The following is a 26823-nucleotide window of genomic DNA, read 5'->3' on the forward strand; positions in this document are numbered from 1 at the left end:
TGAGAGATAACAAGCAAACATGCCAAAAATGCTATTCATATTTAACCATATTTTGAGAGCATCATTGTTTACTTTTATCTTATCTTATTACAAGAGATACATGGTTTGGTTGTTCCCCAAGTAACATTATATTTGAAAGAATACTTAAACGAATAATAATTTATTCGCAATTCTAGAAAAACTAAAATAAGGACACAACTTTAATTGATCTACTTAAAGGTTCACTCATTGTTAACATCGATTCATAATTTCATAAAATGCTACATATAAAAAATATTGAAAGATGTACTTGTGCTCGGCACTCCAATTTCAATAAGGTACATGAAGAAACAACTTTTAATCCGATCAAACGTGTTGCACTTAAAAATAGAAGCTCGATTCAATATGGAAATTGTCAAATTTTATGATTATCAAGTGCAATCCTAAAGATTCAAACTAACGGTGTATGTTTGAATTAGCCTGTTTTTATGTTCAAAACAGATAACTAAAACATCCAAGTACACTAGAAATTCTTTAAATTAATGCCTAGTAAATTAATAAACTTTATAAAATAATAAATTTATCCGATTTCGACTTGGATCAATGTAAAAAATTGAAAAACTCGATAAAATAATAAGATAATAATTTTTCGTGAGATCCCTTTATAATTTTCGGTTCCAAGAAAATCATCAATTAATAATTCATAGAAACTGAAAAAATATATTACACTATTAAAATATGATTTAATAGTTGTCTGTTTTCCTTTAAAGTTCAAGTCTATTGGAAGTTCATCTCTAACTTTTCTTATTGCATCCAATAGCTCAGGTGTTATATTTTTGTATTGTATCATAAAGTTGTGAAGAGTGTTCGACGCCATAAGTGCTTCCTTTTGCGTAACAGGCTCCAAAGACACCGTATCATCTTCGTTGTCATCCTCTGCATTGTTCTCAATGATAATACCCACAATATCTTCTAAACTCCGAACCTCCGAACATGCTTCATTTTCACCTGGGTAGTTCATTAGATTGTCGATATTCATCTTATCACGATAGCCACATTGATTGATCATAGTCTCGAGGTCTTGAGTTTCTTCATCAAAAGTGGATTCATCCAAATTTCTTGCAACGTCACTAGCTGAACGAATTTTACAGTGTCGAAAGCAATTCCCTATTGTTTCTTTTCGAACATCTATCGTCCAAGCTGAGATTGCCAAATTGATAGCATCAAGGACATTTATCTTCCCTGGATCAGATTGTCCCACCTCATAACCTTCCAATATTTTGCGATAAAACCTTCTACGGTAATGCATCTTATGCATCTTGAAAGCTCTTATTATCCCAACATCGCAAGGTTGAATCTTTGATGTCATGTTGGGTGGCAAGAAGAACAACTCAACGTTTCTTAGCCCTTCAATATTTCTTGGATGTGTTGGACAATTATCCACCACAAGTAGAACTCTTCTACCATGCATCATTTGGTCAAATGAACAAACATATTCATCAAAAAGCACACTAGTCATCCATGCTTTTTTGTTAGCTCGATACTGACAATCCAAGCTATTTATGTTGACATTCTTGAAGCAACGAGGCTTTGCATATTTTCCAATAATCCATAGAGAGATTTTTTCAAAGCTATCTTCATTGCAACAAATAACTATCGTCAGCCTTTCTTTATCTTGTTTTCTTCCTTAAAGTTGTTTTGTTGCCAGTGAATGATCAGCTTGTAGCCTATAAAGCAACCCAGTTTCATCCATATTGAAAACATCTTTCATAGGAAACTGATCAATTTTCTCCCGAATCGATACCAATTTCTGCTCCATGTCTTGTACATCAACAGACCCCTCTCGCCAAAACGACGAAATGACTTTATGCCATGTTGGTGCTTGAATTTCCCAAGCCATCTTATAGAAAAGTTAAAATCTGAATCATCATGAGGGTACATGAGTTTCATTGTATCTCTTGCCTTCTGCAAAATTAATTCTCCTGTGATATTCACACGTTCTTGATGCTGGAGAAACCACTCATAAACAACCTTCTCCATGTCAAGATATTTTGCTGGTTTGTGTCTTTTGATTTTTGCTCTTCCCTTTTCTATTTCAGCAAAAAGATAGTCATATGACTGCTTAAGTGTGTTTGATATTGTTCCTTGACTTACTTTCAACTCAAATTTTCCCTTAAGTCATCTCTACAAGTCTTTTTGTGTGCTTGCAGGATTATCTCTCTTGTACTCACACAACTCCTTACGTATTTGATCTGATATAGTTGATTTTACAACACCTTTTAGATGAGAAGCCATCTTGTGAGATATGATTTGAATACTCTAACATATTCATGTAATTTATATATGTCAAACTTGCTTAAGAATATATTGAACACATTTGTTGCTCTTGTTTAGATTTACTGTACTTCAAAAATCATTATTGATTTCCCATGCATATGAACACAGTAGTTACTAATTTACGTTGAGTCCCAAGGTTCGTTACAACGTAATTCTAAGAGACATAGACTAATTTATTTTTTTGTTTGGTATGTATAGTATAATTATTTAAAAACTCTTTAAATTAATAATTATTAATTTATCGATAAATTAATAACTCTCTAAATTAATAAATTTTTCCGGTCCTGACATTATTAATTTATAGAATTTTAACTGTAGTTAAATAATATTTTTTTAATTTTGGACTAATGTGATTGACAAATTACTCTTTCAGCGACATATTTGAAATTTTCTTAGTTTCATGCATTAATGCGAGTGTTAATACCAAAATGGTAGTTTACTCGGAAAAAAAAAACGAGGTGTAAGGTTAACATATTTTGTACAGGAAGCTCCCGCTGAGGAGGCCACGGAAATACAGAGATTGTTCAATGAGCCTGTAATGAAAGCAATTGCTAATTAATCAACCGACAATTAAACAGAATTGAATTGAATGAGAAAATCTTATATAGGGAAGGAAAGTGACGAACCTATTGCGATGTGCCTGAACTTTAATCGCCGGAAAAGTGAGAATCATAGGGAGATCCCAAGCGAGGATATCAGTGTTGGACACGAGAATCTCGTCGTTTAGGGTTTCCGTTGTTTCAATCGGATCAGTGTTAGTGCAAAGCAGGATAACGAGTTCGTCATCGTCGTCTGAGACCTCCATGGAGAGTAGGCAGTCAGCCACTTCGGTGGTGCTGTTTGGTTTGTTGTAAAGAAACTTAAATGAAACACGTAACGTTGCCGCCATAAATAAAATCGCAGTTTATTTTGGTAGGAAAGCAGAGTTTATTTAACAATCAGCACAAGTATGAACTAATGGATAAAAATAAATAAATACCTCCAAGATCCAGTTCGGTAGATGACTGGTTTGTTAAACATGCTGAGAGAAATTTAATTTCATACTGATGGGTGTGAAAAAGAAAAAGATTTTGTTAGAAAAAGAAAATTCATTTAGATGACCACGAAAGTTTAGTCTCATGATTTTTAGTTATAGAATATCTTACTTCAAAAAAAAAACTATCTATGTTTATTTAGATGAGTTAAAAAAATTAAAAATAAATATTATATTGATTAAAAAATAAATTTAACACAATAATTAAATCTTCTGCTATAATTATTTTCTTAATATAAAATCGTTTATTATTTCTTTTTTGTTATGGTTTTTTTAAGAAAACTAAAAAAAAAAAACAAGGTTCCTTCCAAGCTTCACACCTACTAGGAACAGAATTCATGTGTGGAGTAAGATGAAGTTAGATCTTTTCTCTCAATAACCTAGCTTTCTATTCACCCTGGCTTGTTTGATCCTATGCATTTCATTTCTTTGTAATTCATTGCAAATAAATGATGCGCCAATTTCTTTGTAATTTATGAATATAGGAAATTATTAGAAACATTCCAACTAGCTCTTGAGATCTTGTCTTATTGACAACGGAGATTTGAAGCTCTACCGCTATCATTTTTCTATTTAAGGTTAGAATTTTTATTTTTTTTCAAACCTTAAAGTGAAACAAAAAATGGTGACTAAAAATTTGGCTACCTGCTCTATTCAATGAACTTTGATAAGCAATTGCATCTCAGGACTCATGTAACGGAAAGGATCTAATTCTGTCTCTCAATCCATTCGAGTCTCACGTTAATGTAGCAGAATCTCCTATTGCCCTCTAGACAAGGCACAGGAAATGGGATTTTTTTTTATTCTCGGGAATATTTGTTTTTCCAGATTGTGATTATTAACCGTCAAGTTGCCATATAACATGAACCTCCTAGTGCCTAACTTCCTAATGCAAGATACCATGATACAAAACTTATTTGCAACATAGACTATTCGGCTTTAGGCTTACATATAAGATACATCTTGACACCGACATGGAGCCATAAATATTGGGAATCCATAACATGAATGCCATTCCTGATAGAAAGCAATGTCTTCAAAACAACTCGAATTCTACATGCTCTCCTACTTTACACTCTAAGTACTTAGCACCCTTGCACTGCGAGTTCATCATGTCTGAAACTCCAAAATCATAGAAGTCTGGAAGTTCTGGAGGCATAGCGCAGCGAATTAAGGCCCAGTTAAGGCCCTCGAAGAAGGGATGCTGTTTAATCTCGGCAGCCCCTTTCTCTGAACCCAAACGGTTTTCAGGCTCTTTAACCAACAACCCTCTTATCAGATCCTTTGCTTGGAAACTAACATTTGGGTGCTCGGGGAATCGAAGACCCAGCAACACTACGTTGGCCAATGTTTCTTCATTGTTTGAACCTTTAAAGGGTGTTCTGCCGTACAAAAGTTCGTAGAGAAAAACTCCAAATGTCCACCAGTCAACTGCAGCTCCATGTCCCTCTTCTTTGATGATCTCAGGAGCCAAGTATTCATGTGTGCCAACAAATGAGTTTGATCTTGCATCTGTGGGCTCGGCCACAAGCTGTGGCAATGATCTGACCTGGGCTGCAAGATCAACTTTTAGTTTCCTTGCTTTTGCAGCGGTGGGTAGCAATCTTGGGCTGAAGCATGGAACTTGACAAGATGGTTCAATGCAGAATGGCTCAATGCAACTTGCTTGTGCACTTAAACCAGAGATTTTTGCAGGGTCAACATCAGATGATTTCAGAAGCATTGGGTTAACAGCACACCTCAGGGACAGATCAAAATCTGTGAGCATAATGTGGCCATCTTCCCGAACAAGAATGTTTTCGGGTTTCAAATCACGGTAAACAACTCCAAGCATGTGCAAGTACTCCAAAGCAAGGAGAACTTCAGCAACATAAAACCTGCATGATAATAAGTAATTCAAACAATATCTCCTTTGTCAATGCTAAAGAAAGGGCAATCAATAACAGAGGGCAGGCTAGCGGAGAGTACTGCAAGGTTTTAGAAATACAGGGTACAGTGGCAGTAAGAGGCTGAAGATTTAGTATGTGACGTACATTGCACAGCCAAGTTGCACAACAGCAGACAGAGAACATAGCAGTAAAAGCCTTGTTAAACATGAAGCACAATCAAAGTGAAAAAAACTACTAACTTTATTTCATAACTAGTATGATATACAGGGAAATAGATTCTACTGGTTAAACAAGCCGCTACGATGCAGAAGTGTTCTTAATTTATGCAGCAACTTAAATTCATAAGAATCATATTCACTATAGTGCAGCAATAAAGTATATACAATGCAGAAGAAACATGTGAAAAACCTATTGAATACACCAGATAATAACATACATGCACAACAAAACGAGAATGAGCACAAGCACTGCAAGAATAATTAAGCAAAATTAGATATATTTGTTTATACCAGGAAATACTTGAGCAGTTGAGACATCTTATCATTTATTGCACCTCTAAAATTTATTAGGTGGGTGGTTGCTTATAACTTCAGACCAGACAGAAAATAAAATGCTAAAATATCGCTAGACACTTGCTCTTGGTATCTTACCTTGCTGCTGGCTCCGAGAAATATCTACCAAGCTGCTTCTGCCGTAGAACATGAAGATCTCCACCTGGACAATACTCCATGACCAGACACGATAGATTATCTGATGTAAATTGTGCATACATTGTGGGAAGAAAAGGATGATCCAGGATCCTTAATATTTCTCTTTCAGTTTGAGCCCTAGGCATCTTCTTTCTTCTTTCTAAAAATTCATTGTCCATGACCTTAATAGCAAACAAGCAGCTAGTGCCAATTAGTTCCGCAAGATATACAGTGCCAATGTCTCCACAACCAAGTTTCTTTAAAAGATTGAAGTGTCTCAAGCCCAAGACTCCATGCTGCACTTGAGCATGTCGTATGGCTGCCCACCTGACATCCTTTGACATGTGAGGCCTAGTGCTACGACTTGAACCACTCACATTGCTCTCATCACTAGTACTTGTACTACTGCTGTACTCACCTTGACTACTCTTTGAACTTTGTGAAAATTCAATTTGCTCTTTCAACTTGGTGTTCTTCACTTTTGCAACTGTTTTGCTTTTATTAACACTACTTGACACCAAACCAGGTTTATTTGAACCAGAGTGCACATTACTCAAGTTTACTCCGTTTTCAGGACTGGTAGAGTCTAATGCCACAATATCTTGGTTTTTTTCTTCACTAGTATTTTCCAAAGCACACCTACATCTCTCACAAATTAGCCGAGGTGTACCAGGAACAGGCTTATTAACTTCATTGGGCGTAGGACCACATAAAGTAGAGCATGAATCCTCCTTTTGTTTCTTCTTACTCAGATTCTTGTTCTTGATGACCGATTTAACAGTCCAGGGGGCATGGCGTGGCGGTTTGTTAACTCTGTTGCCATTTACAGCATTAGATGAAGATACTGTTTGCAACCTACCTTTCTTCCCAGTATTTGATACAGATGTTTTATTTCCCAACTTTTTAGGGGAAGAAGCATTTTTGGGCACCTCTGATTTGCATCCAGATGTATTATAAAGAGAGGGAGAAGAGGCAGATGCTTGTTCTTCTGTTTCAACAGGTACCACTCGTTGTGATTGAATCCCAACTTTACTTGACGAGCCTGCCAAATCACTTTGTATCAATGAAGTCCCAGCATCATATTTAGTAGTTGCAACAGCAATTTCCCGAGAAGAATGAATGTTTCGGCTCAACAATGCAATTTGGGAAGATTGAGAGGTTTTCTCCAAGGAAAGGGATTTGCCTTTTTCTGGCACTAGAGATATTTCAATTTGACGCCCATTGCTCTCAACAAAGGAAGACCCAGATCGACTGGTTTCAGCTACAACTGAATTGTACAATGTCTGTATCTTCCCAACTTCAGATAATCTTGGAGAAGCTGTTGTTGACTTTGATAATCGTTTCATAGCAGCCATTTCGGATGCTTTAGATATACAAAGGTCTCTTAATGCTTGCTTCAAATTAGCGGGCTCAGAAGTCCCAACTCTTGGGGACCGTGGAATACCCATTGTAATTGGTTTTTTTAATGCACTTTTCAGCCTAGGACTTGTACCATCTTGGAAAAGGCTCAAATCCCTTGATGAAGATTTAAGAGCAATTGATTCAAAAAGCTTGTTGATATCATCATCTAGATCATCCTTGTATCCCAATTTCAGCACCGAAAATTTCTGATTTTTCTCAGACGTGCTACACTCAGAACTGGACTGATAAACCCCAGGAGCTTTCCTTGTATTTAGCTCTTCCTCCCTTGCTTCAACTATTTCACAAGTGCCAGAGAATGAACCCATTACAAGACAAACTGCTCAGCTAACTTGACTTTCTCATAGTAGAGGTAACACATAAACGTTGATTCTCAGTTATCAAGTCACTACACACTAGTTCATTTCACGTATTGTGTATCAGACACCATAAGATCACAATTCAAGGAAAGAGAGCCCAGCATCCAAACCATTCTTTGGTCAAATCAAAATTGAAGTCTGAATGGTACATCCACTCTTTTTACCAGCTATATGCCATTTGAAACCCTGCTATAATGGCCAACATTTAAAAGCATCAGAATACCAAAAATATAATATGAAAAATGTAATTTAAGTAAGAAACAGGGAAGAAAACTAAGTTAACAGATAATGTGAGGCTTACCAAAAAAAAAAAAAACAGATAAAGTGAGATCGAAATTAGTATATAAAGAAACTTATTACTTAACCTCCCTTAATCCCATTATTTTCTCTTTCCCTTGATTTTCTTTTCATTCCTCCACCTCCCAACTCCCACAAATACCCTCCCCAACCAAACAAACCCAAATAAGCAAACAATTAGGACCAAATAACAATATATTCAAGTTGAGATAAACACGACAATTTTTGTTGCCATTTATAATTTTTTATGCAAATGCTTCTGTTCATAAAAACATTTCTTACTAATTGTACGCCACACTCAAGTAGAAATACCCAAATCAAGGTCCTTTGCTATTCTTTAAACCATTTAAGCCATCCCTCAACCCCCAACCCCTAAAAAAACGAAATAAAGGGAGAGGGAACCATTCTCTTGTCTTTAAGTGTTCGTGCAATTAATCATTCAACAGATCAGGAGAAATGCAGAGCCAGGCGAAGCCGTAACCCGGTTTTTTTGTCATTGTCCATAAGCACATTACCCTAGCACGAAAGGAAGGGGTGGTCCTACGAATTTAGGATCCATCTCCTTCCCCAAAAACTGGTCCCAATACCAAAACTCACCAAAAGAATTAAAAATAAAATAAAATATTCATACACACATAGGTGGCTCGTGGTTGAATAAGAATTCAAATCCAGTTTTTCATATACTAAAATCCAGAGCAGCTGAAAAGTAAAACAACTCAAACCGCAAAAGAGAAAGAAAAAAAGTTGAAATCTGAGTTCAGAGTTGCAGAAATGTACGGTATAAACAAACAGTGTTACCAGAGAGAGAGAGAGAGTGTTGTACATATGCATACGTATTGGTTCAATGAGGTAACATTAAAATGAAGCAAACACGGTGCGATCGGAAACGGAAGCATAGCTGCAAGTGGAAGCAAAGGTGAAGAGAGAATGGTACATTGACGCAGCAGCTTCAACTGAAAAGAAGAAAAACCCTAATAAACGCGACTTGAAGGCACGGAGGAACAATATATGGTTATAGAGAGAGATGCAGAACAGAACGTAGTAGGGAGTAGTAATATGCTTCTGTTCCGTTTTCAACAATGGCAGGCACTGATTGCTTTGTCCAGACAGGACCCCACCCATGCTACAATAAAATGAAAATTCCAAAGTGTAAATACTATACTTACATAAATTCTTCATTTATGAAACCGAAAATGTTGAAAAGACACATGGGAGGAGTATAATAATAAGGGTATGGTGGGGATTTAAAATTGAAGGCTTCCCATCCCATGCTTCTTTTGGGTGAGCCCTTATTTAAAGGCAAATTTTAAGATGATAAAAAGTTATACTAATATTTTTGTGTTTTTTTATAATAAATATTTTTCATTTTTAATCAGTGTCTTAAATATATTAGTTAATAAGATTCTTATTTAAATAATAATATCTTACTTCTCGGATTTTGTCTTTTCGTACAATTTTATTGAATCTGAGATACTCCTTGCATTGCATAGTTTGAAAAATAAAATAAAACGAAATTCATAGTCTCCGATGTGGTTCATTTAACGAATAACTTTGTTGAAAATGTACGACGCGTAATTTATTGAGCTGGCTCTTAAATTAAATTTGGATGTTACTCATGGGACTAATTTATTGATGTCGTGAACATGTTTCATACCCTGTTATGTACGCGTAGGATATTAAGCAATGCCTTCTCGTTGGATTTAAGCAATGCCAATGCGTTGGTTTAAATTAATTAAACAAAATTCAGTGTTGGAAAGGAAAGCCGCAAGGTAGTTTCAATTCAAAGAGAAATGATGAGAAGGCAATTTGCAGTCAAATGAGAAATGAAAAGCTGTAAAGAAGAAGGTTTTCGGTTTTCCCAAGGAAAAACTGAATCATCCTGTTAATCATGCTGCTCCCCATACTTACTTCTTTTGTATTGTGACTCTAGATTCCAGAATCTTAAAATTACAAAACACATTGTCATAGCCATAAGTCTTATTTCATAGTAATGCTAAATCCTTTGATATATAAGATTATCAATATGTCAAATTAACTAGTTAATTCTTATAAGTTTATGAATTCATTTATTATTTATGAATTAATTTGTGTATAAATATGAGATAAACTTGATAAATTTTAAGTAAATTTGATAAACTCTTTGAGTTTATCACCTAATCAATCACTCAGTAAGTTAAAAAAAAATTGATCAAAATCTAACTCATTTTTTGTTATTTTTTATTTGTTTGATATTCAACATATTTTTGTTTAATGTGTTGTCCCTGAATCGAAAAATCATTACCTATAATAACATCAAATCATTGATGAGAATGTTCTATCACTATTATAACATCTGCAAATTATTATCTAATAATGATGCATTACTAGACTTGATTATTTAAATATTATGAATTTTATAATTTATTAATTTACTTTATTATATTGTTAAAATGTTTAGATATATTATTTATAAGTATTTTATTAATATTTTTTATATGAAGTAAACTCTTATGAATTTACAAGTTAAATTTATAAAACTCTTGAAATTCTATGTAAATTTTGAAGTTTGATAATGACATATTTAAATATATAGACCATTTTAAGTGTACACATTAAACTACTTCATCAAATGCTTCAATCTGAATATTTATTCTTATATAAGTAAACTTCAACCTGAATATTTATTCTTATATAAGTAAATTTTAATATTTTGAGATAGAGTTGGAATTTCAATTTAAGAGAATTGAAAACAAAAATATATATATATAATTTAATAAAGAAAAGCGATATTTTTATATGCATAATTGATATTTTCTTTAAAAATAAACACGATTTGACCAACTTAACTAAAAAAGACTTTTAAAATATCGGGACTTAATCTTTTGTTTAACATGTTAGATCATAGGCCCTTGACAATATGACTTTTTTCTAGTCCTATTAATAAGTTTTCAATTCCCGTAATTCACTCTTTTTTTTTATCTTATCTTAAAATTGATTTTTAAATATGACAAAGACTTATTAATGCACTAAAAGTAAAATAAACTAATATCGTGCTATTAATTAGGAAGTTTTGACGTCCATAAAATATATATTAAGAATATTTAAATAATAAATCTCATAAATAATGCAGGACTAATTTATACAATGCTCCATAATCCTTTTCATCTCCTTTTTGTTTTTAAACATGAGAAATTTTAGAAATAGTAGATAGTACTCTAGTTAAAAGATAATAAAAGCTGTTAGATGTAAAGAAAACTTACAAATAACTTACATTTATCTTATCATTAAAAGACAAGTGAATATTTAAATATGCAACCTATCAATTGTGACATTATAATGTGTTTGGAATTATGTCCTTAAGCCACAATATTAATGCAGAAGTTAGGTATTTTTTTAGGTATATATATATATTGTTGATGTAGAATATTTATTACCTTTATTAATAATTAACTTTTACTTTAAAATTTAATTAATTATTTTTAATGAAATTTCTCCTCATAAATTAGGTATTATAGCATAGAACATATTTTTTAATGTCTAAACATGACATTATATCTTCCTCCACTTGACCAATGATGTAATTATCACCTTTAAAATACTAATCAATTCACAAACCTTAAATAAATAAACTAATAACAAACCACTTAAATCAAAAGTGAAGCGGTGTTAGTGGCTAACGATCAGAATTCTTGCCTAATTAAGTCATAACATGTTTCAAAATCTTTAAACCAACCGGTCAATCATTTTCTCCCCCCTTATGTTAAGGAATGATACTGAAACCATTTGACAGAACGGAACAGAACAGAATCAGGACTTGCAGATATATATGAGCAATCATGTGAGCCTTCAGAAAAGATAGTATTCAAAAAGAAAATTTATTTATCTTCAGCCATCACCCCAATAATTGTTGAAAGCGAGAGCGGGTAAAGTATCAATTTATTTAAATTTATTTGTTGAAATCAATTATTATTTTAATAAAAAAAATAATTTTCTATTTTTTTAGTATGTTTAAACTTTTTCTACATAAAAAAGTAATCTTTTACTTATTTAAAAAAATATATATATCTATTTCTTAAAAAAATAATTATATAAATTTTTTTATTTTAAAGTGATTTTTTTAAATGTAAACAAACTCACCTAATATTACTACCAAAAATAAATTCGGTTTTGGGATTCTCTATCTGTGTCCCTAACCACACAAAGGGGGAAAGATAAATCTTGAATTGGAACATTCTTTGGATTTCTTGTTTGAAACAAATATACATGAATGAAACTGAAACGAAGGCTAATTTTAATTTTCTCATGAAAATTGGTTGTAAATAAATTTATTCATTTCCTAAAAATATTTTATTAACTTTTACAATAAATACTTTAAAAGTCATATAAAAATAATTTATAATTTTTACACTGCTAATATATGATATTAAACTCTTATTATAATATAATCATAAAAAAATATCTATTAAAAATTGACTTAGCATCATAATATGTAACTCATCTTCTTTTTAGAAATTACATATCCAAAGTCATTTTGATTATTATCGTGCAAATAATTAATGTTTTTTATTATCAATATCACTTTTAAAATAAAAGAAAAGTTTTTAATTGAAACATGACGAAACGTGTTCTCTTATGATTTTCAATAAATTATTCTTTTTTAATTTCTTAAATAGTCTTCTTAGACATTAGTTAACAAGACCTTAAAATAAAAGCCTCCAACCATAAATGTTATTCCAAAATCGTTTTTTTTATTTATTAAAATCAGGTTAATTTTTTTATCATTGAAATCAAGTAATTTAAAAAGTTACATTTTTTTTATTTAAAATCCAAATTTCCTCTTAGTGATGGGCAATGGCCCAAAGTTAACAAAACAACAGCACCGTTAAGCTATGCATATGGAGTAATGGAAGGTGTGCGGTTTAGCTTAGAACAATAATGGAGCCACCGGGCAAGTAGGATGCCTTGTAAGGTTTTTATAGTTTGTATTCAGATGCAGTACAGTGAACTTATGTTAATCATTAATTTAAAAAAATTTAATTTATATTTTTTTTATGAAAGCAAGAAAAATATTTATTTTATTAATCAAATTAGCATAAAAACACAGACAGCTTATGTTTTCACAAACGATAATATTCATATATTTATAATTTACTTTCACTTTTATAGTATCCTAGTTTTTTCCTATTTGTCATGCATCATACTATTTATCACACATTTTAGTTTGTCTTTATCCCCTTTCTTTTTATTTTATTTTATTTATATCTCTTTTTCTTCCACCTCTTGTACTCCAAAATAAAGTGTATATTAGCTTCGATTATAATTTCACAGTTAGTCCCAAGCCTAGGGAAAATAATGGCCGTGTTAGGCCATTAACAATCAGTGTAAAACTCATCAATATACTGAATATGGATCACCTATGACAATTTTTTACTAATGTTAGGTCGTTACTCATAAGTAACGCATTATATTGCTGAAGTATAATATCAAGTGTGCTAGAGGCATTTCATCATAACTCGGATGTATTATTAGATAGCAAGGGTCTTAACACATTATTGGATAGATGTGGATAAAAAATATAGTTAAAAAGTCCTTAATTTGTTTTTCTACTTGAAATATTAGTACTTTGACAAGTTAACCTATGGAGGTCGTAAACATCATGACCTAAGGATTAACATTATGTGCCTACAAGAGAATAACAAACTGGAGCAAAGAGTTAGATAGTATAGGATTTAAAGTTTGATGATTATGGCTAGGGTGGACTCAGAATTTTAAAATTTTAATGACATGTTTCTGTTGTTTCTAGGATTAATAATTGTCTCTAGAATTTAATATGAACTTTTGAATGTGTTTTGTTCTTAATCGTATTTTTTATGAGAAATTTTATAAAAATTTATTTATCTTATAATTACTTTTAGTTAAACACACTTAACTACTATAAAATTCTTAAGTGATAAGTTAAAAAAAATACATTTTGTTAATATAAATATCAATTAACTATTTTTAAGTTATACTCGCATGTAGAATTTCATATTTACACAATCTGAATTTCTTTTATTCCTATCTAATTCATTATTACTAATGTTGTAGGTGGTGAACAAATTTTATTCAGCCTTAGATTGATGTCTTTCTCACAATTACAATATACACCCGCCACGCTGGATTTACACCTCCCGAACCCTTTCTCTACGACCTCCCCTGTAACACCCTTCGACCTTCACTCTCTCCTTCACCGTAATCATTGTCGTCAACAACCTTGGTTCTGCGGCCACCACCGTTGTCTTATACAGCATCCTTTACGGCAAGCGCATTTTCCACCATTGATTTCCTCATCAGAATCGGAACCCCTGGGAGACGTGGAAGAAGAAGTAAAGGTTGTAGAGCGCATCTCTCGCCAACCGCCACTAGATCCGGTCGGCAACGCGCGCGTTCACGGCAACAACATTGCCGCCTCGTCGGAATCGGATGACGGAGAGGTCACTGCACGCGAGTTCTTTGTCTTTTGCAGCGGCGCGTGGATGTGATACATCAAGCTGCCATTTTTGTTTTGTGTGTCTTCGTTGTAGGATTGGAAATAGTGGTTCGAACGAAGTTAAGATCTATTCGAGTGTCTTCCTTAGCCTTAGAGATAACTTAATTGTATCTAAATCCAATGTGCAACAATTTGGCAAGAGAAGAAATCTAATTTTTGCACGCTCACTTTAAAATTCAAATGGAACTAGTAGAAATACTAAAATACGTGAGTAAAACAGCATTTTCAGCGATTCTTCTTCTTTCTGTTGCATGACAAATGCATGCTTGATGTTTCAACTTTCAACCCTTAGCCGCGAGAGGAAGAGATGACGATGTTGAAGAAAAAAGAATAAAACGCCGACAACGGCAAAAGGTGTCGGAGGGGCGCTAAGAAATAGATTCAGTGTGGTGGGTGTATATTGTAATTATAAGGAACATATGAATCTAATAGTGAATAATATTTGTTCACCATTAACCACTTACAACATTGGTCCACTGTAACTTGGCCTTGATACATAGGAAAAGTTAGAGGAAAGAACGATGAGTATTATTTTAAGACATCATATTTATAGATATTTCTCATGTTATTTAACTTGTCAATTTCTATCCAATGAAATTTCACTTTAGTTCATACTTTATTCCAACAAAAGTGTTATCTTAACCACATAGTGCATGTGATCAATTAATCTCATTCTCCTCCATTTTATAATTAAAATTTTACTCCTCAATTGTGCATTCCTAAATTGTATTTAACCCCATCCATTTCTATCTTGTATTCATATTTTATTTTAGAAAAAGTGTAAAGAAACACGAAGTGTTTCTCTTTGCCCTAATCACATACAAATTCCTTTATCAGCTGGATTTGTTTTACTTTTATAGATTTCGAATGAGAACAAATGTAGTATGATATCACATGGGTGTGCTGGGAAGCCTAACTTACGGCGAAAGGGATGGTTATAGACTTTGCCTTGAAGGCCAAGGTACACACAACTTGAGAGTTGGAAAGCCACACCCAACTTCCCCTCTCTAGAAGAAACAAGAACCAGATAAACTCCAAAGGACTTTTACTCGTCTCAAGCGTTTGGAGCTTTTGAGTTTTCTGATTACTATTGTGTGATCACATTGTTGTGCACACCCATCAAATCAAAATCCAAATAATGGATATATATGTATCATCATCAGTGAGCAAATATATCTAACTACCGACTTAGTAAAAGTTATGGGAAAATAATATAAGGATGGTCCTTTAGAGTCCCCCTCCTCCCGTACAAGGTTGGTTTCTTCTTCATAGTCATAGTCACAATCATACTACATTAATGAAATAGCAATAAAGCAATTATGAAATAGACACCAGTCTTTTCTAGGATTTTTTCAAACCGTCTCGCTTCCATGAAAAAATTTGGAGAAAAAAAAAAGGGGGAACACAATGTGTAATATTTTGGATTATTGCTTCCTTCGTTTAAAAAAATGTCTTTTCTTGAGTTTTCTTTTTATAAGAAAAACTACATATATCTTTTAAAAGAAATAATCTTACTCAAATCAAATAAGCTTATTTAGTTGCTTAATTTGATATATTTTGATGTGAAAATTTGATCAAACCTAAATCAAGAATGTTAATTCTAGCATGCACTAAATTTTACTGTGACCCATCAATATTATATTTTTGAAATTTGATTTTATTTAATTTCTGAATAAGTACTTCAGTGCAGTTTGTTTAAAGTAATATTGTAAGATAAATAATAGTATAAAATAGACATTTTTTTACAGCAAATAGACAACATTTGTGTAACGATCTGTTTTTGTTTTCTTGGAAGAAAATTAACCTGCTGTGCCAGTGAAGTGTGAAGGAGCCTTGCTGTCCTGAGACATGTGTCAAAAAGCTGCTCATTTCAATATTGGAGTGCCGTTTGCAATTTGGAAGCTCCCATCCAACTTCCATTTTCCTTCAAAAAAAAAAAAAATCCAACTTCTATTTTGTATGAATTTTATTTTTAGGTTTTATAACATATTTTATAAAATAATTTAAAAATCAATTTTCATAAAGTACGAGTAAGGAAAAAATATGGGAATTAGAAAAAAAAATATGAATAACAGAAAACTAAAACTAAAATTAAAACAACTCAAAAATCTTTTGATTTTTTTTTACTTTTAAGAAGGAAAAAATATTAATTTTCAAAAACTACTCTTATTAAATTAGGTTTTATATTTTGATTTACAACTTTTTCAAAGAAACAAATATGTCATTTATTCATCCCATCATTTCTTTTCTTTCCTCCTTCCTTTGAAATAGACTCCGTTCTTTCTGCTTCTTGATTGTTTCTGAATTAACTATTTGACCTCTGGCCTGCACCCAATATCAATTATGGGCCACCTTCTGGTGGGAAATGGACGAATGAGCAAAAAAGAAAACTGATGGAACTATGGAAGGCAGATGGCTATGTCTAGGGTACAAAACTCAATCCTTTAAATGACGGGTTACGAAGATTAATACGTCAATTAACACTTTTGAATTATATATTTTATGAAATGCATTTAACTGTTTAAATTTTTAAAATAACTTTAATGCTTTGATTATAATTTTACTAGTACTTGTTTGCGTTAAATTGAAAATTTCCACCAAACATTGTGAGCTTGGATCGCAGGGAGATTTAATTCTTAGGACAGAAATAGTAGAAGAAAACTGCAAATTCAACTGATGATTGCAGGGATGGAGTTAATTCTTCTTTGGACAGAGATAGTAAAAGCAGACCTTACGGCAAAATTTCTTACCTCTGCTGGAGTAGAAATAATCAATTAGCAAACTTTGATTATTGCTACTGACTGGTGGCACTTCATTGTCCACATTTCTTATCCTTCGCAAACTAACGCGGTTCGAATATTAAAAAAAACAAAAAAAAATACTTTACGCTGATTAAAAAAAGTTAGTAGCATTTTACACTTTACGCTGATTAAAAAACTATCATTTAATTGTACTAATCTCATTTTAAAAACAAACATTACTAAACTAGCTTTTCGTGTAACTTTATAACAAGATAAAAGAGAAATAATTAAGAATATTTTAAAAATGATTTTATTAAATAAGTTAAAATTTGATTATATTTGAAGTCAATATAAAAGTAGAAGTCTTTTTTTTTCTTTATATTTTAGACGAGAGAGTACTTCTTCCCTTATAGCGTTTAACCGATTTTGGTGTACAAGCTGAAGCTAAAAACCTTTTGGTGTATGAGGCACTCAAAGCAAAGAATGGGAAAACTGTGATTGTTAGGGGAGGATACATAGGTCTAGAGCTTAGTGCAGTTTTGAGACCCAATTAGTGTTAGTCCTACGTTAACTTATAATTTTAAATTATAAGAATATCATTTATGTTGGAAACTTGGAGTGTCACGACTATTTACATATGGTATTAAAACATTTTCAGTAATAAATTTTAAATTAGAATTTGAGGGACCTTATCATACCACATAAATTTAAATTTGTTTTTAGTGATACATCTCATTTTGAGATCTTAAATGATTTTTAATATGTTTCACATGAATACTATTTTTAAATATTTAATAAATTAAATATAATTAAGTAATTAAATTTGATTAAAATGAACAAAAATATGTAAATATTAAAAAATAAGAAAATGAACATAAATTTAATTTTTATTTGCAACTAAATGTTAAACAAATGAAAATGAAAATTAGGTATACAAATCTCTACTATTTGATTCAATTTATAGTGTATAAATTTTCAGACCGATATTATGCATTTTTTTTCCGACCGTTCACGCTTCTTCCTTCGTGATTTGTTCTCCTCCCTCTCTCCTTCCTCCTCTTCTTTCTTTCTTCCTTCCTCCCCTCTGCGACCTCCCCCTTTTTCCTCCTTCGCCCTCCATGACAGTCCACAGCCACCTCAGTGACCTCCAGGTAAGTCCATCTTTATTTTGTTCTTTGCCTCTTCTGTTGGTTTGTTTTTCTTCAACAACCTTCTTCTTGTGGGTTTCTGTTTTGAAGTTTTTTTTAATTTTTTTTCAAGCTCTTCAGGTTTCTTGTAGAAGAATCCATTCTCCACCTCAGAGATCTCTATTCCCCTTTATTGCAAGATCCACACAAGATCAGATCTTGAACTATAAAGTTGCTCTTAACTACTTTCTATGAGGGGTACCGGGATACCATGCAAACACAAACATGTATTCAAAATTAGTAATAGCTGTTGGATTTGCTAAGGCGCTTTTTTTTATAAGCAACATATATATTCATAATGCTAATTGGGTGATTTGGGTCATAAGTAATTTCCCAACTAGACAAAAACATAGTGTCAGTACATCAGCAGAAAAACAGATACCATTAGGCACCACGTCGCCTAAGGCACTACCGAAACCATCCCACACAAGAACATACAGACCAAACATAAATCAACACCAGAAAACATAAAGCTAATTAAATCCCCACAACACCCGTCAAAGTATTAACAGGTCCTCACTTAAGATCCCCTGCTACAACAGGCACCACGAAGAGGCATGGTTGCCTCTAAAACTATTGACGATATTGCATTTGAAGTACTGCAATAAAACTTAGCATGCTTTCCATCGATCATTCAGGTAAAGGAAGTCATGTTAAAGGACAGCTGGGTCCTGCAAGCTGATATCGTAGCTGTTGACATTGAAGGAAGGACTATCACAGCCATGTTCAAACTGTGAGTCTAAACATTATCCCAAAAATGATAAATTTTCAACCGTAATTGGCATGACACTAGTCATGGATTCATACTGTTTCTTTCAAACAAGCATGCTGCAAGTGATGTTACTACTTGCTACTTTTCCATCAAAACTAAGGTGATCTGAGACGAACTGAACGTGAAACACATTGATAAAACTGCAGAACAGGTTACATTTGTTTACTCCAGATTTCTCAAGCTACTTGATGCATGTTTGCTCACACGTCTAGAGGCAGATTAAGCATGAATTCTACCCAGTTTAGCTTCTGCAATTTATATTCATTTAACATAGCCTTCTGTATTCAAACATACTTCTAAACACACTATACTCATTTATTTTTTCATGCTCTTCCTAATGAAAGCCTCTTCTCTAGTTTCATACTTGCTGAAGTTGTTACTCATTGTGTAAATGTTTGATTCATATAAGGTGACCAAGGCAACTGAGGATGGGAAAACAGTAGATCAAAGCCTCTCCTCTAGTTGAGTATGATTAACTAGTACACTTCAATTCTCATGCATTTTGATGCGTCTTGGAAATTCTTAGGTGACGTCCCAAGTCTGGAACATATAGGATTAAAGACAGGGAAAGTTGTTGGGGCATTTTTAGACAGTAGAATTCCTATGGAGAACAAGGCTATTGCAAAAGTTGAAAGAGAATAATACCAGTAAAGGTAAATAACCATTGTTTCCTATATAGAGGGAGAAAGATTTCCTGGTCCCTTTTTTCGAACACAAGATTTGTTTAACCGATAACAGCACAAATCTATTGCAATTTTCAAGCACTCTTCAGACTTCAATATCATTATTCACAACACTAAAAAACCTTGATCGCAAATTTTAATAGTATATAACCTCTATTAATTCCGGTGGCTAGACACACTGAATTACAATAAAAGAAACATCCATCGACGAAAAACTAAATGAAGGATAGATATATAACAGTAAATCACGGAAGAAAGTTCAACAACATCACGAAAGTAATCAATATTAAACCGAAATCTTTCAATCACACAATTCATTGGCTACGAATAGTACTACTTTACTCAAAAATAAAAAAGACAAACTAAGGACCTCTAAATCAACAATATGTTCCGAAAAAAGGTTGAAAACCCTACCAATTAATCAAAGAGACTGAATCCCATATCCTGCAAAGCAAAACAAACAGAAAATGAAACAATCAGATACTTTTCACAATAATCCAAGCCATTGCAGTACACAACATTGTGTTCAATCCAAATCTAACGAACTACAATTATTATAATAGAGTTAAAAAGCATTAGAGGAAAAAAAAACTTACGTCATCCGATTCCTCCTTCTCTTCCACCTTTTCCTCCTTCTTAGATTCGGCGGCAGCCGGTGCAGCAGCGCCACCACCGGGAGCAGCGGCCACGGAAACCGCGGCGCCACCGCCAGAAGGCACGGAGGCCAACTTTTCCCTACCGGCGGCGATAAGCTCCGCAATGTCTTTGCCCTTAACTTCAGACAAGAAGTTGCTGATGTTGTCATCATTCGCGTCAGCTCCAACTGAACATCGAAAATTCAAAGCCAAATCAAATCAATCAATGTAAAATTTAAATTCGCGTCGTGGAACAAATAAATCTTTAAAAAATAATGAAGAGGAAAAAAACGGTGTACCGGAGCCAAGGATGGTCCTTAAGTCATCAGCGGAAGGGGCTGCATTGCCTCCCAATACGGCGAGCAAGTAGGCGGCGATGACCTTCATTTTGCACCGGAATGTGAGTGTGTGACAGAAAGAGCGATCTGAGAGTGAAGTGAAGGTGAAGGAATATAGGTTATGTATTCTGTGATTTCATAAATAGGGTTTAGGGCTCCCTTCGGCTCAATAATCGGGTTCTAGGGTTTTGATTTTTTACCCATGGGCCATGTATTGGATTGAATCCAACAAATGTTTTGTGTCACAAACACGCACGCTGGCCCTGTTGAGCCTATTAACTATGGGCCTTCTTCAGTAAATGTATTCTATTTTAGTTTTTTAAAAAAAGTTAAATTAATTTTTTATCTTCTCTTTTTAATTCAATTTGATTCTTTAGTTTTTTTTATTTAATTTAATTATATATTTTTTAAAATTGATTCAATTTGATCATTTGGTCTAAATTTTAAAAATTCACACATTGTGATGATTCAAACCACCACAAAATATATATTTTTCAAAAAAAAAAAGAATCAATTTTAAAAGTTAAAAGATTAAATTGAACAAAAAAAATCAGAACACTAAATTAAATTAGTTTTAAACATTAGAATACCAAATTGAACTTAAATAATAAATTATAGAAACAAAAAAATAATTTAACCTGAAAAAAAAAAGCTTTCTTATAGAAGTTGCTATTCTCTCCCAACATTATTATTCACCACCCATGCGGATGACTTTTTGCAAAATTCCAAAAATACACTTCCTACTAAATTATGATTTTTTTACATGTGTACAACAGAACATACTTGTGTTGTAATGTATGAGGTGAGAAATAAATATATGCAATGGAAATATGTTTCAATTATACACATGTACGATGGAATTATATTTTTGTTGTATTTCTTTTTTTCACTCCTTACATTACAATGAAAGTGTGTTTCCATTGTAGACATGGTGAAAATCACACCTATAACTAATAAATTATAATAATTATTCCTCACTATTATCCTTGTTACTTGTAATGAAGCAAAACCCTTATAATTGGGATTTTACGCCTATGCATCACAATATTTTTTTCTTTCTCATTATGATTTTGGTTTTCATATGGATTTTGTTTCACACTTTATGGCACTGAAACTATAAGAAAAAATATTAAAAAATATTGCAAAAATTTATTACCTAAACTTATAATTTAATCAAGAAAACTTTTAAACTCCTCAAGTGTCTTATCAAATACATATTAACAAATAGTTTTGAAGCTTATATATTTCATCTTATCATCCCAATTACATTTTTTCTACCACCAATTGATTTGTTATTATAATATACTCAATGGATGAGGTAGTAGTAGACTCAACCAATCCAACCAACACTATTAAAGTTCATAGATTAGTATATAATAATCTACAAAACCTTGCACATAATAGAAAAATTAATATGTATTTATTTATGTATTCGAAATTAACTTAACATTTAAAATCTAAGTTTGACTTGTTTATTTAAAAGTCTATTTAACAAGTAAAAAAAATACTTCTAATTAAGCTAACATGCTTGCAAATTAAAAAATATAATTACATTAATCATAAAAATAACTAGGGCCGCATGATTCTGCCCCATTCAATAATTATTCCAAAAAGGGAGCAATCACTGTACTAATGATTTAAAACTTAGCAGCATATCTATCGTACATAAGTAGAACTTAGCTAAAAGGCAAGAATGACCTACTCATCTATTGTTACAAAAAAAAATTGGCAAACATAAATATTACGGAAATTAGTTAATTTAATCAGTAATATTAATTTTATTTAAAATCTATATATTTTAATTTATAACGTTTTGATAATTCAATATTTTTAAATTTCTCAAACTATAATATATATATATATATATATATATATATATATATATATGTATATATTAAATTCTTGTTAATAATGCATTTGAATAATTAAAATAATATTTTTAAAATACGCTGTATGAAAAGAAGTAAAGTTAAATTTCCTAGTCTCGAAGTAGTATTAGACGTTAATTAATTTATTCTACGCTTACTGTTTACAGAATTATTTATTGAGCATAACAAATAATTTATAATATAAAATATCTTATAAAAGAAAATTAATATAAAAAAAATTAAAATTTATCCCTATAAAAGTAACTAAAAGAAGTTGTGATTTAGTTTTTTTGGAAGGAGGGGATAATTTTGATAACCCCACAACATTTAAGAGAAAAAAGCACATAATAGAGGGATTTGAATGGCTATGAAATGAAGTGTCCCTTTGTCCAGCTTGAAGAACATCATGTCCAGTGAGTGGAGGTGCACTCCTTTTATTGCGATCACTCTCACACACTAATTGAATAATTAGCTAACTACTGTGATAAAGATATAAATGTCACCTACTAGCTATAGTCATTTATTTTTGTCCATGGAAGTTCAAACTCACTCCCTCTCCCCCACCTTTCATTTCCACCTTCTCTCCCAATCCACCACCGACACCAACCAACCTTCTCTCGGCCATGCCACCGCCGCCCTCAAGCTGCAAAAGGTCTACCGGAGTTACCGTACCCGCCGCAGGTTGGCCGACTCCGCCGTTGTCGCCGAGGAGCTATGGTCCGCATCCTATGCTTTCTCCATCAACCTTTACTACTACTACTACTAGAAATTATTATATGGTTCCAAAACCACATGTTTTCACATGTCACAACATCAAAATTTTAATCTATGAATAAAAAACTTACTATAAAAATAGATTATGTGTCACGCAAGGATAAAGATATAGACGTCTATTATATAATAGTCAGGAAGCTATATAGATAATTTCTCCTTTCATGTATCAGAATAGTGATTATTTTCATTATTTGAAGGTGGCAAGCCATAGACTATGTAAGACTAAACCACAGCACCATCTCGTTCTTTAATTTGCCGGAAACTGCTGCGTCACGCTGGAGTCGGGTTAAATTGAACGCTGCCAAGGTATATATCGCATATCGCTTCTGTCTTGTAGTTTAGCTAATATGAATTTTGGTACAACAATAGCTAAAGTCCAAATACTTTATCTAATGTTTTAGCTTCGGTTATTTGCGCAGGTGGGTAAAGGTTTGTCCAAGGACGCCAAAGCACAAAAGTTGGCTTTCCAGCATTGGATAGAAGCTGTGAGTGTATTATTATTACTATTACTATTTTTTTTTTTATTCGAAAACAGACTTATATATTATTTAGTTTTTTATGTTTTTATTTAAATATTATTTGTAGATTGATCCCAGACATCGCTATGGGCATAACTTGCAATACTACTACAAAGAATGGTGTAAAACAGATGCTGGCCAGCCGTTTTTTTATTGGTAAGATTATTTTATTTTACTGAAAGAAAGGTTGTTACTCTTTGTAACCTTGCGTTAAAGTTGAACCGGGTTGGGTTGTGATTCGAGTTGGCAAATGAAGTAATCATTCAGATTTAATGGACCCTGTGTTTTATGCGCACAGCTATTTTCACCTGCGTATGTTGTTTCAGTACTGTAAGTTGAATTATCTGGCTGGTCTCTTGGTAATTAGAAGCTTTGTATGGACAAACAAAACAACGTCATTTTCCATTGTGGGAACAGGGGAATCTTATTATCATGCACTTGTGCTGTACGGTTCAGCATCTAATCCCCCTCAAGTTTGTCCATACCATATTATCATTAATTATGCTTTTGTATTCAAATATGGTATTTATATCTAGTTTATGATTTAAATAAGTTATAAGGGTTTGTAACTTTGTTTTTTGTCTAGTTTATGATTTAAATAAGTTATACGGGTTTGTAACTTTGTCTCTTATCTAAACAAAGGGCTTAACATAGTGGCGTTAAGGTGCAGACTGCATAGTTTGGTTTGTGTCACTAAAACTTTTTATTTCTTTCCCTGCAGGTTGGATTTAGGAAATGGGAAGAATCTTGATCTTGAACAATGCTCTCGATCAAAGCTTCAAAAACAATGCATCAAGTATCTGGGACCTGTATGTGCATCTCTGATTTGGATGTGTGTGTATATATATTTTTCAAATGTAGTTGAGTTTGGCATTGCTGCTTTTTTGACATGTTCTATTTTTATATTCCTTTTTTCTACTGGTTCTTATTTTCCAAAATTAGCAAGAGAGAGAACAGTTTGAATACACTGTACGCGCGGGTAAAATTATCAACAAGCAATATGGAGATTTACTTCATACAAATGAAGACTCTGAAGATGCAAAATGGATATTTGTAATGAGCACCTCTAAGAAACTTTATGCTGGCAAGGTAACAGTTTTAAGGGCGCAGTTACATTTTAAAGTTACTTATTTTCTTTAAAGGCAGCTACCATGTCTTTCTTGTACCACTAATACATTGCATTACCCTTCTAGAAAAAGAAGGGATTATTTCATCATTCTAGTTTTTTGGCTGGAGGAGCTACATTAGCTGCTGGAAGGCTGGTGGCCGAGAATGGAATTCTTAAGGTGAATTAACTTCATAGGGTGCATGATTATATTATTGTGCTGATGAAACTTCTTATGATATTTGCCTGTTAGCTTTTATAGTGACAAGGAGATGGTGTATTGCTATCTTTTGCATAAATGTCCATGGAATCATATTGACTAACTAAGAAATCTGACAACTCCAATTTATGGGCATTGCAAATGTCTGATTATCAATGGCACAATGACTTTGACTTTTCAGTCCATCTCTGCTTATAGTGGACACTACCGGCCAACAGATGACACTCTTGACGGTTTCTTATCATATCTCAAGGAAAATGGTGTCAAGCTTGATGAAGTTGAGGTAATTGATCTGCATTAGGATATTTTCTGTACAACTAAATTGCAGTGTGTTTTCAATACCTTTGATCATTTAGCATTTTCTGTAGTTGACTTGGGTTATATTAATTATATAATAGTCTTTTTTGTTACTGTAGATAATGTTTATGGTCATGGTTATGCATGGCCTAAACATTATATTAATAATTAAAGCGAAGACTAGGTGGCAATCACTTGTTTTAAAGACTCTGATTCATGGTTTCAGTTGCACAAGGCAAATGAAGACTCTGATATGTATGAGGACAACAATCTTAGTAGAGCAGCAACATCTGAAGTGTCAAACGATGCTAAAATGTATGTGCCTGAAATATCTGAGGGAGCTTCCAATACTTCATCCTCAGTTGAGGAGGATCCTCTACCTGAATCTGTTACTTATACAAGGACTTTATCAGGTGGTCTTCAGAGTCCGAGAGCTGTGGTGCCCAAGACTGCAATATTGCAAAGAATCAATTCCAAGAAGGCTTCGAAGTCTTACCAATTAGGACACCAACTTTCGCTTAAATGGTCAACAGGAGCTGGACCTAGAATTGGGTGTGTTGCTGATTACCCTATAGAGCTTAGAACACAGGCCTTGGAGATGCTTAACCTTTCTCCCAAATTTCCCCCTACCCCTTCTTCATACGTGCGAATTGGTGGCCTTGTATTGCCTTCACCTTATCCATCCCCTAGTAACATTGATGGGACTTTGTGTTAATTGATTTATATGTAATGAACTCAGGTAAATGTTTATGTTTTTTTTTATGGTAAATGTTAATTTGTTAGTTTTGATAGAAATATCAATTGGAGATTTAAACTATGATCTTTTTTTTCCTCTCTTCTCCTTTTATTCTTCCCCACCACTAATTCAATCTTATATTTCCGAGTTTATACTTAATGTCGCTTTAGGTTTTAAAAGCCCAGCTTAAAGGTGCTTTAGTTAATTAATATTGAAAAACAACTGGTCTTTATATCATCTGAACTTTCTTTAGGACTTTGGTGTTATCCTATGAGGTCCAATATATCGTTGTCATGATCTCTCGCCTCATGCTTTTCTTTCTCCCACTAAACGTGAAGAGATATTTGATATGACCACCAATTGTGAAACTTTATGCTAGATTAAGGTGACATTTAAATGACCTTATTTGGATTTATATGAAAGTACTTTATAACATTTA

At 32.8% G+C, this 26823-nt stretch overlaps 3 protein-coding genes and 1 pseudogene across 9 annotated transcripts; 1 reads left to right on the forward strand and 3 right to left on the reverse strand.

Annotated features, from left to right (window-relative positions):
- Positions 1-435: 435 nt before the first annotated feature.
- On the reverse strand, positions 436-2019 carry LOC114398866 (annotated as a pseudogene).
- Positions 2020-4097: 2078 nt separating this feature from the next.
- LOC114397921 (serine/threonine-protein kinase D6PKL1-like) lies at positions 4098-9242 on the reverse strand. Of its 7 annotated transcripts, none has more exons than XM_028359983.1 (3): positions 8836-9242; positions 5889-7891; positions 4386-5226 (listed from the first exon to the last, which is right to left on the reverse strand). In XM_028359983.1, the coding sequence occupies exons 2-3, from the start codon at positions 7652-7654 to the stop codon at positions 4386-4388; spliced, it is 2607 nt and encodes an 868-aa protein (XP_028215784.1). In that variant the 5' UTR covers positions 7655-7891; positions 8836-9242. The 7 variants fall into 7 exon arrangements, with proteins under 7 accessions (XP_028215785.1, XP_028215784.1, XP_028215783.1 ...); XM_028359982.1 differs by having other exon boundaries at positions 5889-7894; XM_028359981.1 differs by having other exon boundaries at positions 8826-9242.
- Positions 9243-20097: 10855 nt separating this feature from the next.
- LOC114398119 (60S acidic ribosomal protein P2-2-like) lies at positions 20098-20995 on the reverse strand. Its single transcript, XM_028360269.1, has 3 exons — positions 20828-20995; positions 20490-20716; positions 20098-20337 (listed from the first exon to the last, which is right to left on the reverse strand). The coding sequence occupies exons 1-3, from the start codon at positions 20913-20915 to the stop codon at positions 20311-20313; spliced, it is 342 nt and encodes a 113-aa protein (XP_028216070.1). The 5' UTR covers positions 20916-20995; the 3' UTR covers positions 20098-20310.
- A 2128-nt stretch (positions 20996-23123) lies between these two features.
- Positions 23124-26468, forward strand: LOC114399207 (IQ domain-containing protein IQM3-like). The gene is made up of 9 exons (XM_028361342.1): positions 23124-23451; positions 23706-23814; positions 23928-23993; positions 24094-24182; positions 24748-24835; positions 24969-25115; positions 25220-25312; positions 25533-25634; positions 25875-26468. Exons 1-9 carry the CDS (start codon positions 23231-23233, stop codon positions 26361-26363), a joined length of 1404 nt encoding a protein of 467 aa, XP_028217143.1. The 5' UTR covers positions 23124-23230; the 3' UTR covers positions 26364-26468.
- The last annotated feature ends 355 nt before the right edge of the window (positions 26469-26823 follow it).

The sequence above is a fragment of the Glycine soja genome, chromosome 19 (assembly GCF_004193775.1).
Source record: "Glycine soja cultivar W05 chromosome 19, ASM419377v2, whole genome shotgun sequence".
Classification (NCBI taxonomy): domain Eukaryota; kingdom Viridiplantae; phylum Streptophyta; class Magnoliopsida; order Fabales; family Fabaceae; genus Glycine; species Glycine soja.

What these genes read in the sequence shown, in the direction of transcription:
- LOC114397921 (XM_028359984.1), bottom strand. Translation starts at nt 7,654, where the DNA reads ATGGGTTCATTCTCTGGCACTTGTGAAATAGTTGAAGCAAGGGAGGAA. An exon ending in TTCTCGGAGCCAGCAGCAAG is followed by an intron (nt 5,227 to 5,888) that starts GTAAGATACCAA and finishes ATTATCATGCAG; the next exon opens with GTTTTATGTTGCTGAAGTTC.
- LOC114398119 (XM_028360269.1), bottom strand. Translation starts at nt 20,915, where the DNA reads ATGAAGGTCATCGCCGCCTACTTGCTCGCCGTATTGGGAGGCAATGCA. An exon ending in AAGGACCATCCTTGGCTCCG is followed by an intron (nt 20,717 to 20,827) that starts GTACACCGTTTT and finishes TTCGATGTTCAG; the next exon opens with TTGGAGCTGACGCGAATGAT. An exon ending in AGAAGGAGGAATCGGATGAC is followed by an intron (nt 20,338 to 20,489) that starts GTAAGTTTTTTT and finishes TTTGCTTTGCAG; the next exon opens with GATATGGGATTCAGTCTCTT.
- LOC114399207 (XM_028361342.1), top strand. Translation starts at nt 23,231, where the DNA reads ATGTCACCTACTAGCTATAGTCATTTATTTTTGTCCATGGAAGTTCAA. An exon ending in GTTGTCGCCGAGGAGCTATG is followed by an intron (nt 23,452 to 23,705) that starts GTCCGCATCCTA and finishes CATTATTTGAAG; the next exon opens with GTGGCAAGCCATAGACTATG. An exon ending in CCGAGAATGGAATTCTTAAG is followed by an intron (nt 25,313 to 25,532) that starts GTGAATTAACTT and finishes TTGACTTTTCAG; the next exon opens with TCCATCTCTGCTTATAGTGG.